This window comes from Pecten maximus, chromosome 3, assembly GCF_902652985.1.
Source record: "Pecten maximus chromosome 3, xPecMax1.1, whole genome shotgun sequence".
Classification (NCBI taxonomy): Eukaryota; Metazoa; Mollusca; class Bivalvia; order Pectinida; family Pectinidae; genus Pecten; species Pecten maximus.
This window is the reverse complement of record NC_047017.1, coordinates 24538680-24552347: the sequence shown is the minus strand read 5'-3', so window position 1 is coordinate 24552347 and position 13668 is coordinate 24538680. Positions and strand designations below refer to the sequence as shown.

At 34.2% G+C, this 13668-nt stretch overlaps 1 protein-coding gene across 5 annotated transcripts in view; it reads right to left on the bottom strand.

Annotated features, from left to right (window-relative positions):
- LOC117323668 (mitogen-activated protein kinase kinase kinase kinase 3-like) overlaps nucleotides 1–13668 on the bottom strand; it is a 54505-nt gene that overhangs the window by 38329 nt on the left and 2508 nt on the right. For all 5 annotated transcript variants that reach the window (XM_033879000.1, XM_033878999.1, XM_033879001.1 and 2 more), the window contains exons 2-5: nucleotides 4074–4131; nucleotides 2753–2843; nucleotides 1061–1125; nucleotides 551–654 (exon numbers count right to left, since the gene is read on the bottom strand). In XM_033879000.1, the coding sequence (XP_033734891.1) occupies nucleotides 551–654; nucleotides 1061–1125; nucleotides 2753–2843; nucleotides 4074–4131 (318 nt within the window). The remainder of the gene's footprint in view (nucleotides 1–550; nucleotides 655–1060; nucleotides 1126–2752; nucleotides 2844–4073; nucleotides 4132–13668) is intronic.

The following is a 13668-nucleotide window of genomic DNA, read 5'->3' as shown; positions in this document are numbered from 1 at the left end:
CTCAGGTAAAAGAGTAAAGTTGTCTGCTATTCCGTCTGTGAGTATTAAAGGTCATATAATGTAAACAAGAAAATGTGTTCATAAATCTGTTCAGGTATAACCAGCCCTTATATTCATTTACGTGAATCTGAAATTTATTATGATAGTAGTTTCAATATGTCTAGTACGTGTTCATTCTTTTGAGAAAAAGAAGAAAATGTGATATGTGACACTTTGTCCATCAGGAGGCAATACCTGACATTAGCACTTTTTTAATAATCTCCTAAACATAACAGTGTCAATTTTTTAAACAAAATCCTTCCTACAATAGAAAATGGAAGGTGCAAGGTCCATTTTAAGCATGTATCTAAGCATGCAGACATACTGGAACTACTTTCTCCTTTCCTTAGCGGACGCTGACTACGCTGACTTTTTTAAGTGAGACTAGGCAGTCTAGATAGGAACCCAGAAGGTTAATGTTTCTCTCTAAAGAAGGGAGACAGTCAGTCAGTCTAGATAGGAACCTAGAAGGTTAATGTGTCACTCTATAGAAGGGAGCTGCGACACTTACCTTGATGTCACGGTGCATCTTGCCGCGACTGTGGAGGTAAAGAAGACCTTTCAGTGTTTCCCGACACACAAAGGCAATCTGTGATTCTGACAATGGCCCAGTAACTGTTGATAAAAACACAGAAGTATATGAAATACCATTAGTATAAATATTTATCCATGAAATAGTTTTTGGTTTCTGTCACAGTTGAATCTTGATAGTCATTCGGTTTATTCTCTTCATAAAAAGATTGAGAAATTTGAGCGATTAATGCATTATTCAAGCAATGTTTAATATGAAATCACAACATTGAAAAGATATGAATAGGAAATCGATGAAAAAAAAATCAACATTTTCCCACTAACTTCCATAAATACATAACCATCACTGACAGTGCTTCACCAATATACCATTTCAATATTGATACAGTTGTTTTGTACATGCATTTATTTATCCGCTCATTTTGATAAGTTTTTCACACTTCAAACATCTTCTATTACACACCCTTACTAATCGACCTGGCACACTTACTGTGATAGATGTCCTGCATGGAACCCCCTCCACAGTACTCCATGGCAATCCATAGCTTGTCTCTCCTACAAAGTACATGGTTCAGTATACAAATCTGTTGGTACATGTATTCTGTTGTCGACGACCAACTTACTAGCAGATTCCATCCTTTGCTGGGCTTTTCAGGTAAGGTTTATTTTCAAAGGACAACTCAATGACGTAGAAACAAGTACAAGATACCAGACTTGGTCAGTTAAAACAATATCAATGCTGTTCCGTGATGAAAAACAAATGTGAAGAGTTGAAGCAAAGTACTAGCTGTATGAAAACATTTTTATAAGAACACTGTGATAACACAGGGTTGTCCAAATTGAAGACACCAAGGTGTGGTACATGTCCCATATATCAAAATGCCTTAAATTTCAAAGTTAAAGCAAATATGAATTGTAAATTAAAGTGTGTCATATATTTGATATATGGCTATGCTATAATTTGTTCTAAATGTGGTAAATTATATATATATTGTCGAACTATGAAGAAATTTACCTGTCAATAAGCACCTTCATGATACCTATATATCAATTAGTTATCTGACACTGTTTTACTAGAAAAGAAAGAGGATCAATTAATAAAAATATTAAAACTCAGTCTCAACAAGTCATAGCAAAAATTTGTGCTATTCTGTATACTTGTTATGTGTACGCATGTACATAATGATGTTGTCGTTTGAAAATAAACTTTACCTGAAGAGCCATGTAAAGGGTAAAGCTGCTATAGGGTTTGGTTTGTTTTTTGTTAAACGTCCTATTAACAGCCAGGGTCATTTAAGGAAGTGCCAGGTTTTGGAGGTGGAGGAAAGCCGGAGTAAACCAACCAATTGTTTTCCCATAGACTTTAGTGTTAACGTTTTGGAGTATTTCATTCAAATCCTTGAATTCAATATGACAATTATGGTTTATAACAAAAGTTTAGGGTCTTGTATAACACCTAATCTAAAAAAAAATTGGGTCCTTCAGCTCAAATTTTCTCCAGGGTAGCCATTTTGAAAATGGGTGAATTTCGCAGTAAAAATTCTCAAAAATCTTAAATGTTTACCTGTTTATTATTATTACCTGAACTTTTGGGAAAAAAATCAATCGGACTTAGGAAATTTATATCAACATTTCTTATTGACAGTTACCTATCAGGCTACATATCTATTTTCTCACTTCATAACATACTGGCAAATCAGTGGCTGCCAGACATTTTATCCTTGGCTCCACTTTCTATACACAGGGGCTGTTTCAAAAATATTTTTTTTCAATTGGTTGGTTGTTCCCTATAAGTTGGTCGTTGAACTTTGTTGCTTTCTTTTACTATAATTACGTACGTACCCACTCCACATGGACATGAACTTGTATTAACATTGTTAAATGTCATTTTTTGCCAGTTTTAACATGCATGAAGAGGAAATAAATATTTCCTTGTTCAGTATTTAGGCCATTGCTATTTTCCTGAAGTAGAGATTAGTATATATAGACAGCTTATTGGAGCTTACCAAATTAAAATAGTGTTTCCCTTTTTAATTTTTTTCAGTATTTATACATACTTTATTTTAATATCTAAACTCAGTACTTGTGAATGACCTATTGCCAGATGATATATATATACATTTTGTCTGGGATTATTTATATATAATTACTACTATATATATACCCAGTGTCTGTATATTACCTGAGGTAACTGCCAAAGTAAGCCACAATATTTGTGTGCTTACAATCCTTCATCATCACAATCTCCTGCTGAATAACAGCAAAGTCATCGCCTAGAAAGGAAATGGTCAAATATATTGGTGAAAGTACATCTAGAAAACAAAATAGACACAAAATCATGTTTTAATACAGTAGCTGAGATAAATAAGCAAATAGTCAAGATCTAGTCTAGGATACATTTCCAGTAATTTGTAACAATAAGAGAGAGAGAGAGAGAGAAAAGAAGAAGATATTGCTTCAAAATTCCATTCATATCTCTTACCATTACTATATTATCTTTTTCATGAATATGATAATATAAATTGTATGAATGAATATAGTACATCAAGTACAGTATTAAACACAGATTTTTACAAATCCTGGTATTTTTCACTAAATCAATCTATAATCATAACATTTTCTGGGTCTTGCACAAATTGATATTGTAACATCTCAGCTTCCACCCACGTTCCCTTACAGACCAACCCCCACCCCCACACAAATCTCCGAAATCATATAACCCTGGAGGTATCTGCCCTTGAACATTGTGACCATGGCCACAAAACAATGATTTCCAGGTACTACCAGTCACTACCCCAGATCTGTCCAGTAATCAATACTACATCATCATGAGATTGGTCTGTAAACAGTACATCAGTGTATCACTGTATTGATGGGAACACACACTGCAGTACAGAGGTATTAATTAGCCTAATACCATACATTAACGTGTGTCACACCCTACACCAGTACTACAATGCTTATAATATTCTGACCGACTTTTCCTGGTAGATTCATTTCCTGAACCAAACATCAGATCCATTTTCATACAAGACATGATTTTCTTTATCATGCTTAGGTAATAAAAAATTGGTTATTAGTTCAGTTACTCGATCTCTGTAGCTATATTGGATATGGGGTGAGGTCCTGCATGCAGATGTGCATGCATACAGATTATTTGATCTTCTTATTAGTGTCAACTTTCAAATAAAGAAATTTCATAGAAAAAAATTCCTGTTAAGGTTTGATGTTTTTATGTCAGAATTGACATAGATTTTTAAAGTAATAAGGTAAATGAATAAAAACTTTTTAAGCACTCAAATACATATCCAGGGTCCAGAAATTAATAATAAATTTTTTATTTGATCATGGAAGATAAATTAATCAATAATGTTGTCCCAGTGTATTATAATTATCTCGACACTAAAATTCCCCAGGAAACAAAGCCTGGATATAAATATGCATTAAAAACACTGACATTTGAAGAAAATTAGTGTGGTGATGATGTTGTCATGGTAACTTACCTGGCTCGAGCTTGATGACCTTGATGGCAGACAGCTCACCAGTGTTGAGGTTCCTGGCCTGGAAACCACAAAATACTTCATTATATATAAAACGACCAAACTATTTATCATGTTTATCGTAGCCTGAAGTTTGTGTATAACATGTAACAGCTCTTGTGTATGATTTATAGTAACCACAAAATGTTTTTATAAAATTACAGAGTCATTTATATGTGCAGTAAGATTAGATCTAGGCCAGTGATCACTAATACCAATAATTTAACAAACATTTTAAAATTTGGTTTTACCTTTTCCCAGTGTGGTATATATATTACAGTACATATATTTTTTTATCAAATTATATGCAAGTTAAATAATACATATATCATTGGTACATATATAGGCATAAACATTATCAAATTTACCTGAGGGGTAATCAACATAAAAAATCCTTCTCTTCTTAAATAATTAGTGCTTTAATTTATGTATTGACAATAAATATTAGAAGACATATGTATTTGCTATCACATTTATGCTTTCCATCCAACCTTCTTATTAAGTGGTAAGCAACTGCCGTGTGGTGTATATATCAATAAAGCTAGCATAATCGAATATGTCACATCAATACACAATCACATGTACAACTGTTATTGAGTTAGATTACAGCTAATTAAAGATGGTCACCGATTGCTTGATACATTTTTCTGATTAAATGCAACTAAGTGCAAATTTAAGATTGCCTATCTCTAATTAATTACAAATAATGCTTGGTTCCGAAACAAGAGGCCCAGGGGCCTTAACGGTCATCTGACTCTAAATTAAAACCCTTATATTATTGTAGTATGCATTCTCTGTAGCAAGTATATAGTGGCACTGTTGGCCATGGTGGCCATCTTGGATTTCTGAACAACCCAATAAATAACAACACTTGGTGTGGACCATCTCAGGATCATTTCTGGTAAGTTAGAGCTGAATCCCACTGGTGGAATTTGAGAAAAAGTTTGAAATAGGTGTTGTTCAGGAAAACCATGATTGCGCAATCATGTTACAAAATGGCCGCCATTGCTGCCATGTCAAAGTTTTTACGAGGCCAAAAAAATAACAACACTTTGTTGGCCCTGCTTCCTTAACATCTTCACCAATTTCCAGCTCAATGGCACCAGTGGAACTGGAGAAGAAGTATAAAATGTGTTTTTCAAGATGGTGGTTATGGTGGCCATCTTGGATTTTGGACCGACCCGAAAAATAACGAAAAATAACAACACTTGGTCGGGATCATATCAGGATCATCTCAGGCAAGTTTCAACTCAATAGCACTGGTGGAACTTGAGAAGAAGTTTAAAATGTGTTTTTCAAGATGGCGGCTATAGCGGCCATCTTGGATTTCGGACCGACCCGAAATATAACAACACTTGGTCGGGATCATATCAGGATCATCTCAGGCAAGTTTCAACTCAATAGCACTGGTGGAACTTGAGAAGAAGTTTAAAATGTGTTTTTCAAGATGGCGGCTATGGCGGCCATCTTGGATTTCGGACCGACCCGAAAAATAACAACACTTGGTCGGGATCATATCAGGATCATTTCAGGCAAGTTTCAGCTCAATAGCACTGGTGAAACTTGAGAAGAAGTTTTAAATGTGTTTTTCAAGATGGCGGCTATGGCGGCCATCTTGGATTTCAGACCGACCCGAAAAATAACAACACTTTGTCGGGATCATCTCAGGATCATTTCTGGCAAGTTTCAGCCCAACAGCAGTGGTGGAACTTGAGAAGAAGTTTAAAATGTGTTTTCAAAATGGCGGCTATGGCGGCCATCTTGGATTTCGGACCAACCCGAAAAATAACAACACTTGGTCAGGACCATCTCAGGATCATTTCTGGCAAGTTTCATGTGAATCCCACTGGTGGAACTTGAGAAGAAGATTGAAATGTGAAAAGTTTACGGACGGCGGACGGCGGACGGCGCACGGCGGACGGCGGACGGCGGACGACGACGGACGAAGCACGATGGCTATAGGTCATCCTGACCCTTCGGGTCAGATGACCTAAAAATGAGTAACTATATAAGTATAGATGGAAATTTCTGACCGACCATATCATCTAGAGGACATCGAGAAGATAACATGCAAATGAGGATACCATTTATATATTTAAGGCTCTCCAAACCCATAATGCATTGGTGGCCATGGGAAAGGTGATGTTATGATTAAACAAAAATGGCAAAAAAAAAAAAAAAAAGTAATAAAGAGCACAAAATAAGAAAACAAATATGACAGACAGTATCTGAATGGCTTATTTTAATTATTAATTAGCTATAGGAGGACAGATAGATTGTGGGACGATTGTTGTCGCGTTTTAATAATTGTTGTCACGTTTAAATAAGTCCAATTCCAATTTTAGGTTTTTCTTCTTTATTTTCTAACTCATCTAAACATACATATCCAATTTACACAATGTTCTCCTTTCAAGTCTCCTCTCTATTTCTGTATCTCTTATAGCTCTGTTCTTCCTTACTCTCCAATATTCTGTCTCTTGTTCTCTATCATTCTCTGTTGTTCTCTCTAGTTCTCCCTGTTCTCTTCCCTTCTCTTCTCTCTCCTCTCTCTTGTCCTTTCTAATCTCTTCTCTCTATTTTGCTCTTCCCTCTTTTTGCACATACATCTCACATACATATAATAATTCTCTGACCCTCAGAGAAGTCACCCCCTAAGGCCACCTACCAATCCACAGGTTGACCTCTGAATCCCCAGTACTGTGTTTCTCTATCATCTTTAGACTTCATTATTTACCAAACCAATACTGATATTTAAAATCTATAATCTAGTATCTCTAGATGACACACTCTAGTTTATAACCCTATTAATTATATTTTACTTCAAACATTTCATATTAATTCAATTTAGACTTAAAGTATATTTAGATACCTCAAATAACATATAAATCAATACAGTGCCCAAACTACTGCAATGTTTAAAATAATAAAAACAGTTCCATAAACTACATAACTTACACTATCAAATGATACCAACAGTATTGTCTAAATGATTATAATCAATTAGAAATAATAACTTTAATTTAGAAAACAAAAACAACTATTTATACAGGTAAAGTGTCAATCCTATCTCTGTCCCTGTGGGGAGTCACCCATCTGACCATCTTGATGCTGGGCCAGTATATGACACTTACCTACCCAACCCAAATCGCAATTAACAGCACTTACATAATCTACCTGGCTAACAGGATTTACACTACTATACTGTCATAGCTAGCTGCAAGGTACTTATAAGAAGACTCAACACGAACATACCGAACATACCGCAGCCTCCCAAAACACACATACGCACTCACCACACACATGCATGTCGCACGCACGGGAGGCTGTCCTTAAATTACCTTAGCTGTTAATAGGACATTAAACAAAATAAACCAAACCAAACCAAAAACTTATAAACTGGTACAGTTAGGTCAAAGTCTACCAGTTTGAATTCTATGTCCTGTCCCATATCACTTTCTTGTACCTGTACATGTACTATGAACTTAATCAAAACGTGAATAAAAAAAAAAAAAATCTCAATAATGGCTTAATAAATGAAAGTCAACATTCTAATAATACCAAATCAAACTTTTGATCTTTGATAAAGCCGTTGCTGAATAAAAATAAAGCTAAGTCTGGGTATCCGAATCCTGCCCATGAGCGGATACAATTTTCACTAAACCAATGTTACATATGATAGCAGCCTTGCTTTTAGTATCTCGTCCCTGACTCAAATATAGCCTTTAGAAAGGGCAATTTATAGGAAAATATTTTCCTGGTCAAGCTCGACCCTTGCTAGACTGTCAATGAAAGAAACGGATGGATTTCTTGAAGCAAAACGTATTATATGTAGAATTTGATATTTTATTATTTAGATGACCACCTTTTAAATATTTGATCTCTTTCAAATTTTGTTGATATTTTTTATTTCAGTATATTTTACTATTTGTGTTCTACTATTCTCCAAATAGTATAAACATCCATCATATTATTATATATAATTTATAGCCCAGCTAGCTAGGAATCTATGATGTATTAATACAGATACAAATTGTTTTCTGAATTCCTTTAGACGGTTTTCTGAGAAAATCAATTTAAATAAAATTCAAGGAAACACAAATTACAGATACATAATTGATAGCTTAACAGCTGGAAGCTTTTTTTAGCCAGTACAATTCTCATTGACTGAGACTTAAACCTGACGAAGGAACAACTGTATCAAAACACTTTAAGAAGGACATCTGGTGGTTGAAATACTCCAGCACCATTGAGAGATGTAGCATACAAGAAATTCACACCTACACAAGGGCATCGACGAACCATAAAAGGCAGACTTAAAAGATCAATATATTCTGTCTGATACCAGCATGCTTCAGCTACATACACCATGCAGGTTTTTTGTTTTAACCCAGCTACTTACAGCTCTGAAATACAAACAAGGACTAAACTTCACAGAAAAATGTGAATTTTACCATGTTTATTATGTAGAATGTTCCACTGCATCTAGTAGACCATTGAGTGGTTGGTTTGGCACCCCAAAATGAAATCTGACTCATTGGTTTGAAGGGACTTGTCTATTTGACATGTTTTAGCCTTTCATGATCAGATTTCTGAGAAATAGTGAAAATCAAAGGTCAACTGCAGCTGGATGCCCTGTGTTCTCTCCAGATATATAAATTGATTTTATAACTTTGCTTGTTGAAAAACAACATGTGTATATACATGCATGTAATTTATATACACAAACTGAACTCAAGTCATTTTTTTTTTTTATTGTATTCTGAAAACACCCTTCACCCTTAAATGTTTACTAGCTCATGATCCCTGATGTAATCAGCTGTACATATATATATAGTTATTCATACTGGAAAAGCTGAATATAATTTCAGTTTAACATACAGTATTTTGCTTAATATTGCAGGTGACTGCAGGAAGTTCTACAAAATTTAAGCCTTGCAATAGAATTTCAAACAAAGACCTAACACATGCACTGATGACTTGATGATGGTAAAAGATCTAGAATATGCTAAGAAATTATTTGAAATGTGATCAAACGCAAGATCAATATATCTTTTAGTTTTATTGATTCATATTTTCTTCATAAGATTTTTGAAACTTGTCAAGGAATTGCTTTTAGCTCAAATGAGCATTAAAAGCTTAAAATATGAACAATTCTAGCTTTTACAAATCTGCTAAGAAATGGAAACCCCATAAAGGTCATGCATGTATTTCATACATACATTACACATATGGATTCACTTTTGCACTATAGGTGAATGTTTTTAAATAAATAGGAAATTCCTCTATGTATTAAACAGTTTAATTTTGAAAATGTTTACTTCAAGGAAGCATATATAGCAGTATTAAGAATCATATATTGAACAAATCAATTAAATGTAAATACAATTACTGAACTCAATAAGTTATAATTAACTTAAAAGTTGACAAATTATCATTGACAGTTTATGATCAAGGGCACATATGAAACAATGGATTATTTTACTTTTTGTGTACATATGCAATGTGCGTAATACATCTTGATAAAAAAATGGTTTTAATTAACTCAGTATATGTTATTAAATGTAATAGTAACAAAACTTACCTAGAATTTGAAACAGGAACGGAAGTATGTGTAAAAGGAAAGCTACTTCCTGAATAATGACCGACATATGTAGTAGAATAATGTGTATATTTTCAACACTACGATACTTCATGTATATGTAATTTGGAACTAAGTATCCTTTATTCATTGGTGTAGAGAGACAGGCTCGCATAAACAAGAAATTTATTTTATCCTCTCTTAATTAGTATTTATCAGACAAAATATGCATGCACTTTCGACCTATTTAACATTTGAACTGGAGATGAAGATCAGACACTTGTGCTGCACTATACATCCATGCATGTACATACTTTTGTAGAAAACAAGCCAATCACAGCAAAATCTAATTATTGCCTGTATAATCATACCATGTTGCAAAACACATCTCAAATTGACTCATTCCTCATCATATATGAACAACCCTGGTGTTTGGACGGTGCCACCTAGGATTTTGTTTTTTTTATTTCTTTTTTTTTCTAATTTAGGTCTCATTCTCATAGTCCAGAACTTTTGCAGGTTTATAGTGCTACCTCATGCAACTGAAGCCACCCAGCAGGACATCGATCCAATCCACTCGCACTAACGGGTGAACCAGTCGTCCTACTCCTAATGTACGGGCATGAGCTCTAAGCAAGAGTAGCAACTACCATTTTCGCAGACTCTGGTATGTCTCTGCTTGGTGACAGAATCCAACAGCCTTTCTCACAGGGGCAAATGCTCAACTTAAGGCCAAAAGTTGAGACAGTGTCAAGGGAGACATTAGGAAGAAGAAAGGTATTAGAAAGAAGAGAAAATATAAACGATCCCATATAAACGATCATGCAATGGGGGCAGAACTGCAGCAGGTACAATTCTTATGCCCTACCTGCACATGGCAAGAGACAAAATGGACAGTCAACTAGTTACTAATTAATGAATAAATAATCCAGTGACAAAAGTGACTATGCTTCCGGTGATCCGAGTACACAGATCAGCCATGGAGAAGAATTTACACACAAATTTGGTTGATTTTGAAATTAAAATATTTTTTTAAAACCTTATTTTATATTATACTGTTGCTAGCATGGTGTTATTTATTTCCTGAAACAGTGGTTATGTGTTCCATACTGGGAGCCGATACATGCATTTATGCTATTTTGTTTCCTATTAGGTCTGATCATGATCATGACCAATCGTAAAAATAACTGTGTTTACTAATGAACTGTATGACGTAGATTTAGAAAGCTGACCTTTAACAGCTTTGCCAAAAATGTCCTTTATACATGTACATGCACCTGGTCTTTTACAAAGCAAACTGAATTAATATATAAATATATACCCAAGACAAGATTTCAGTGATATTAGAACAGCTAGAGGAATATGTATACAACATCAGTATATAATCTTTTTCATCAGAACATATGTACTGTAATTGTTTCATCAAAATTTCAATACTGAATCATAAAAAGTTATAACTGATTCATAGAAATGATTACAGGGCATCCTGTTGACCCTGTTAATTTATTTTCAGCAATGTCGGAAGTCAAATGACTATTTTTGTTAGAAATAGGAAGGGTCAAAACATCCATCAAATATATACGTCCCTTCAATCTCAAGAGTCAGATCTCAATTTGGGGAGTCAAAATCATACTATCAAGGGTCTACTTGATGCTCTGGATTAATAATATACAGCAACATTACATAGTTAAAATTGGTATATGAGAATTGAATGATATTATATTTTAACTTAAGTATATGTATAGCAATAACTATGCATTAATGGGTATATCACACCATAATAGTATTGTACATAATCATACAACATACATATATATATATAATAGTCTACATACATACGATTGTATATTATAATGTACATTCTTTATAAAGGACCAATTGGAAGTAATTATAAGACAAACTGTCACAATATTAGTTAATCTGACACAATAATAAATCATATCCTAAAAATACCAACATGCTGCAGTCCATTAATAATTACTTTTTAATCTACTGGAGTCATTTGAGACTTAGATTTAGGTGAAGCATATCCTGTTAGATATGTGGTATACCCACTCTTATGTTTAATACACCTGTAGATTGTGACGGAAGTGTACTGTTTATATTGTGTCATTTTTCAGTGCCAGCTAATTAACTACCCAAATGTGCATGAATCCTTTTCAGGGATCATAACCTTTGTTTTGCTAGTTTTATAGAATAGTAGTCACGTACATCCAAGTTCCAGATTTCAATGGCCAGAAGGCAACAACTTAACAAGTCGACCCCAGGCATAAAATATATACCGTATTTGACCTAATAAGGGCGCGGGTAATTGACAGTGAGGGCGCCCTTATTAAGATTAGTTATTCTGAAGTTTTATGAAACAGACTATACCTTAAAGCAGAATACTCAAGGCTGTGGAAACGGTAAAATATTCAGTCATCATCAAAGGGCCAAAGGCCTTGAGAAACGTCAGGGTCTGAGGTCATATAATAAGAAATTTAAAATTGGATTTTATAGTCAGACAGTTACATTTGTATCAGATGAAATGTCTTAATCTGGTTATTCCTATTCTATATATATTCAAGAAAACATGTATAACATATTTATCTGCTGACAACTTTCCAATAGCTGAGTATAGTTCTTTCTCTATATGAACAGAACATGTTGTACAACCAAAGATAAAATCCAAGATGTACACTGCCGAAGTTTTATTATTTCATTTATACTATAAGATGTTAATTAGGCCTAGCAAACATATATTTTATGACCCCTAATAGGCCTACCATATTCAACTCCGAGAAAAAATTGCGGTCGCGTTGTCCGACGAGACATATCTAGTTTTGACAAGACGCCAGTACATCAGTCAAGGATCATAATCATTAGATTCTTTTCAAATAGACAAATAATAATCTTATGCAATAAAATCCTCACGAAAAACGGCAATGTAATTTGTTACAGCTTGCCTTCAATTCCTGGTGATATTTCTTGCGTATTCTAGGGACATACAAATGAATATGAAACTGCGAACAGTCTTTGGTTTATATTAGTTACATTAGACATAACCGCCATTTTGGCCGATTAGTGATGAGTCACGTGACAGCTGAAGTTATCTCGTGGAATGCTCGGGTGCATTTGACTACGTAAATAGGGTTGGTTTTAGGCTTATATGAAATGTTCCTGCATATGAACTCAGGATGAGCATATGAGTCTAAGACATGTGGATAGTTTCTCTGTGATTAAATGTAAATTTCCACGACGATCAAACTGATTTTTTTACTTTCGTTTTCAAGGCAGGATCAGGACAGAACTACGTAATCCTACGCCAACAAAATTGCATATACTGACATGGAAAATGTTTATATTTATTAGTGTTGGGAATCGGATGTGATTTCCTAATCGATTAATCGGCATAATCGGAGAGCCCCTTCCGATCGATTATAATATTTAAATATATATAATAGTATGTAAATCAGAGTTATTTATTAAATGTATTATGAATATTTGAAAAAATGTATTGTGAATTCATGATTAAAAGTTTAAAACAATATTAACAAGTTTCCAATGAACATACCAGATTAATAGAAATAGAAGAAGTCATATGAGACGTTGTTGTTATTATTTCCCATCCACAATCTGTATAATACTCATATTAATTGGTACAGAAATCCAGTATTTGAAACATGTCAACGTAATCCAAAACTAAAGCCATTGTTCAAAGTTGTAATTATATAACGTAACAGACCAGTCAGTATGTAACTTTTGGTTTTGTTTACTTAAGCATGAATATCACCGGCAAACGTTGAAATTCAAATTGAAACTGAAACAAGTCACTTGATACGCCATCATACGGGAGAAAAAAATATGTCAACTTATCTTTATTAACATATCAGCGAAGGCGACAAACTGCCGCCTTCATATTGAGGTTTTCTTTATTTGGAGGCCCTTTTTTTTACTTTTCCAAATCCAAAATATTTCCATACTAAAGGTACTCGCGCCTGG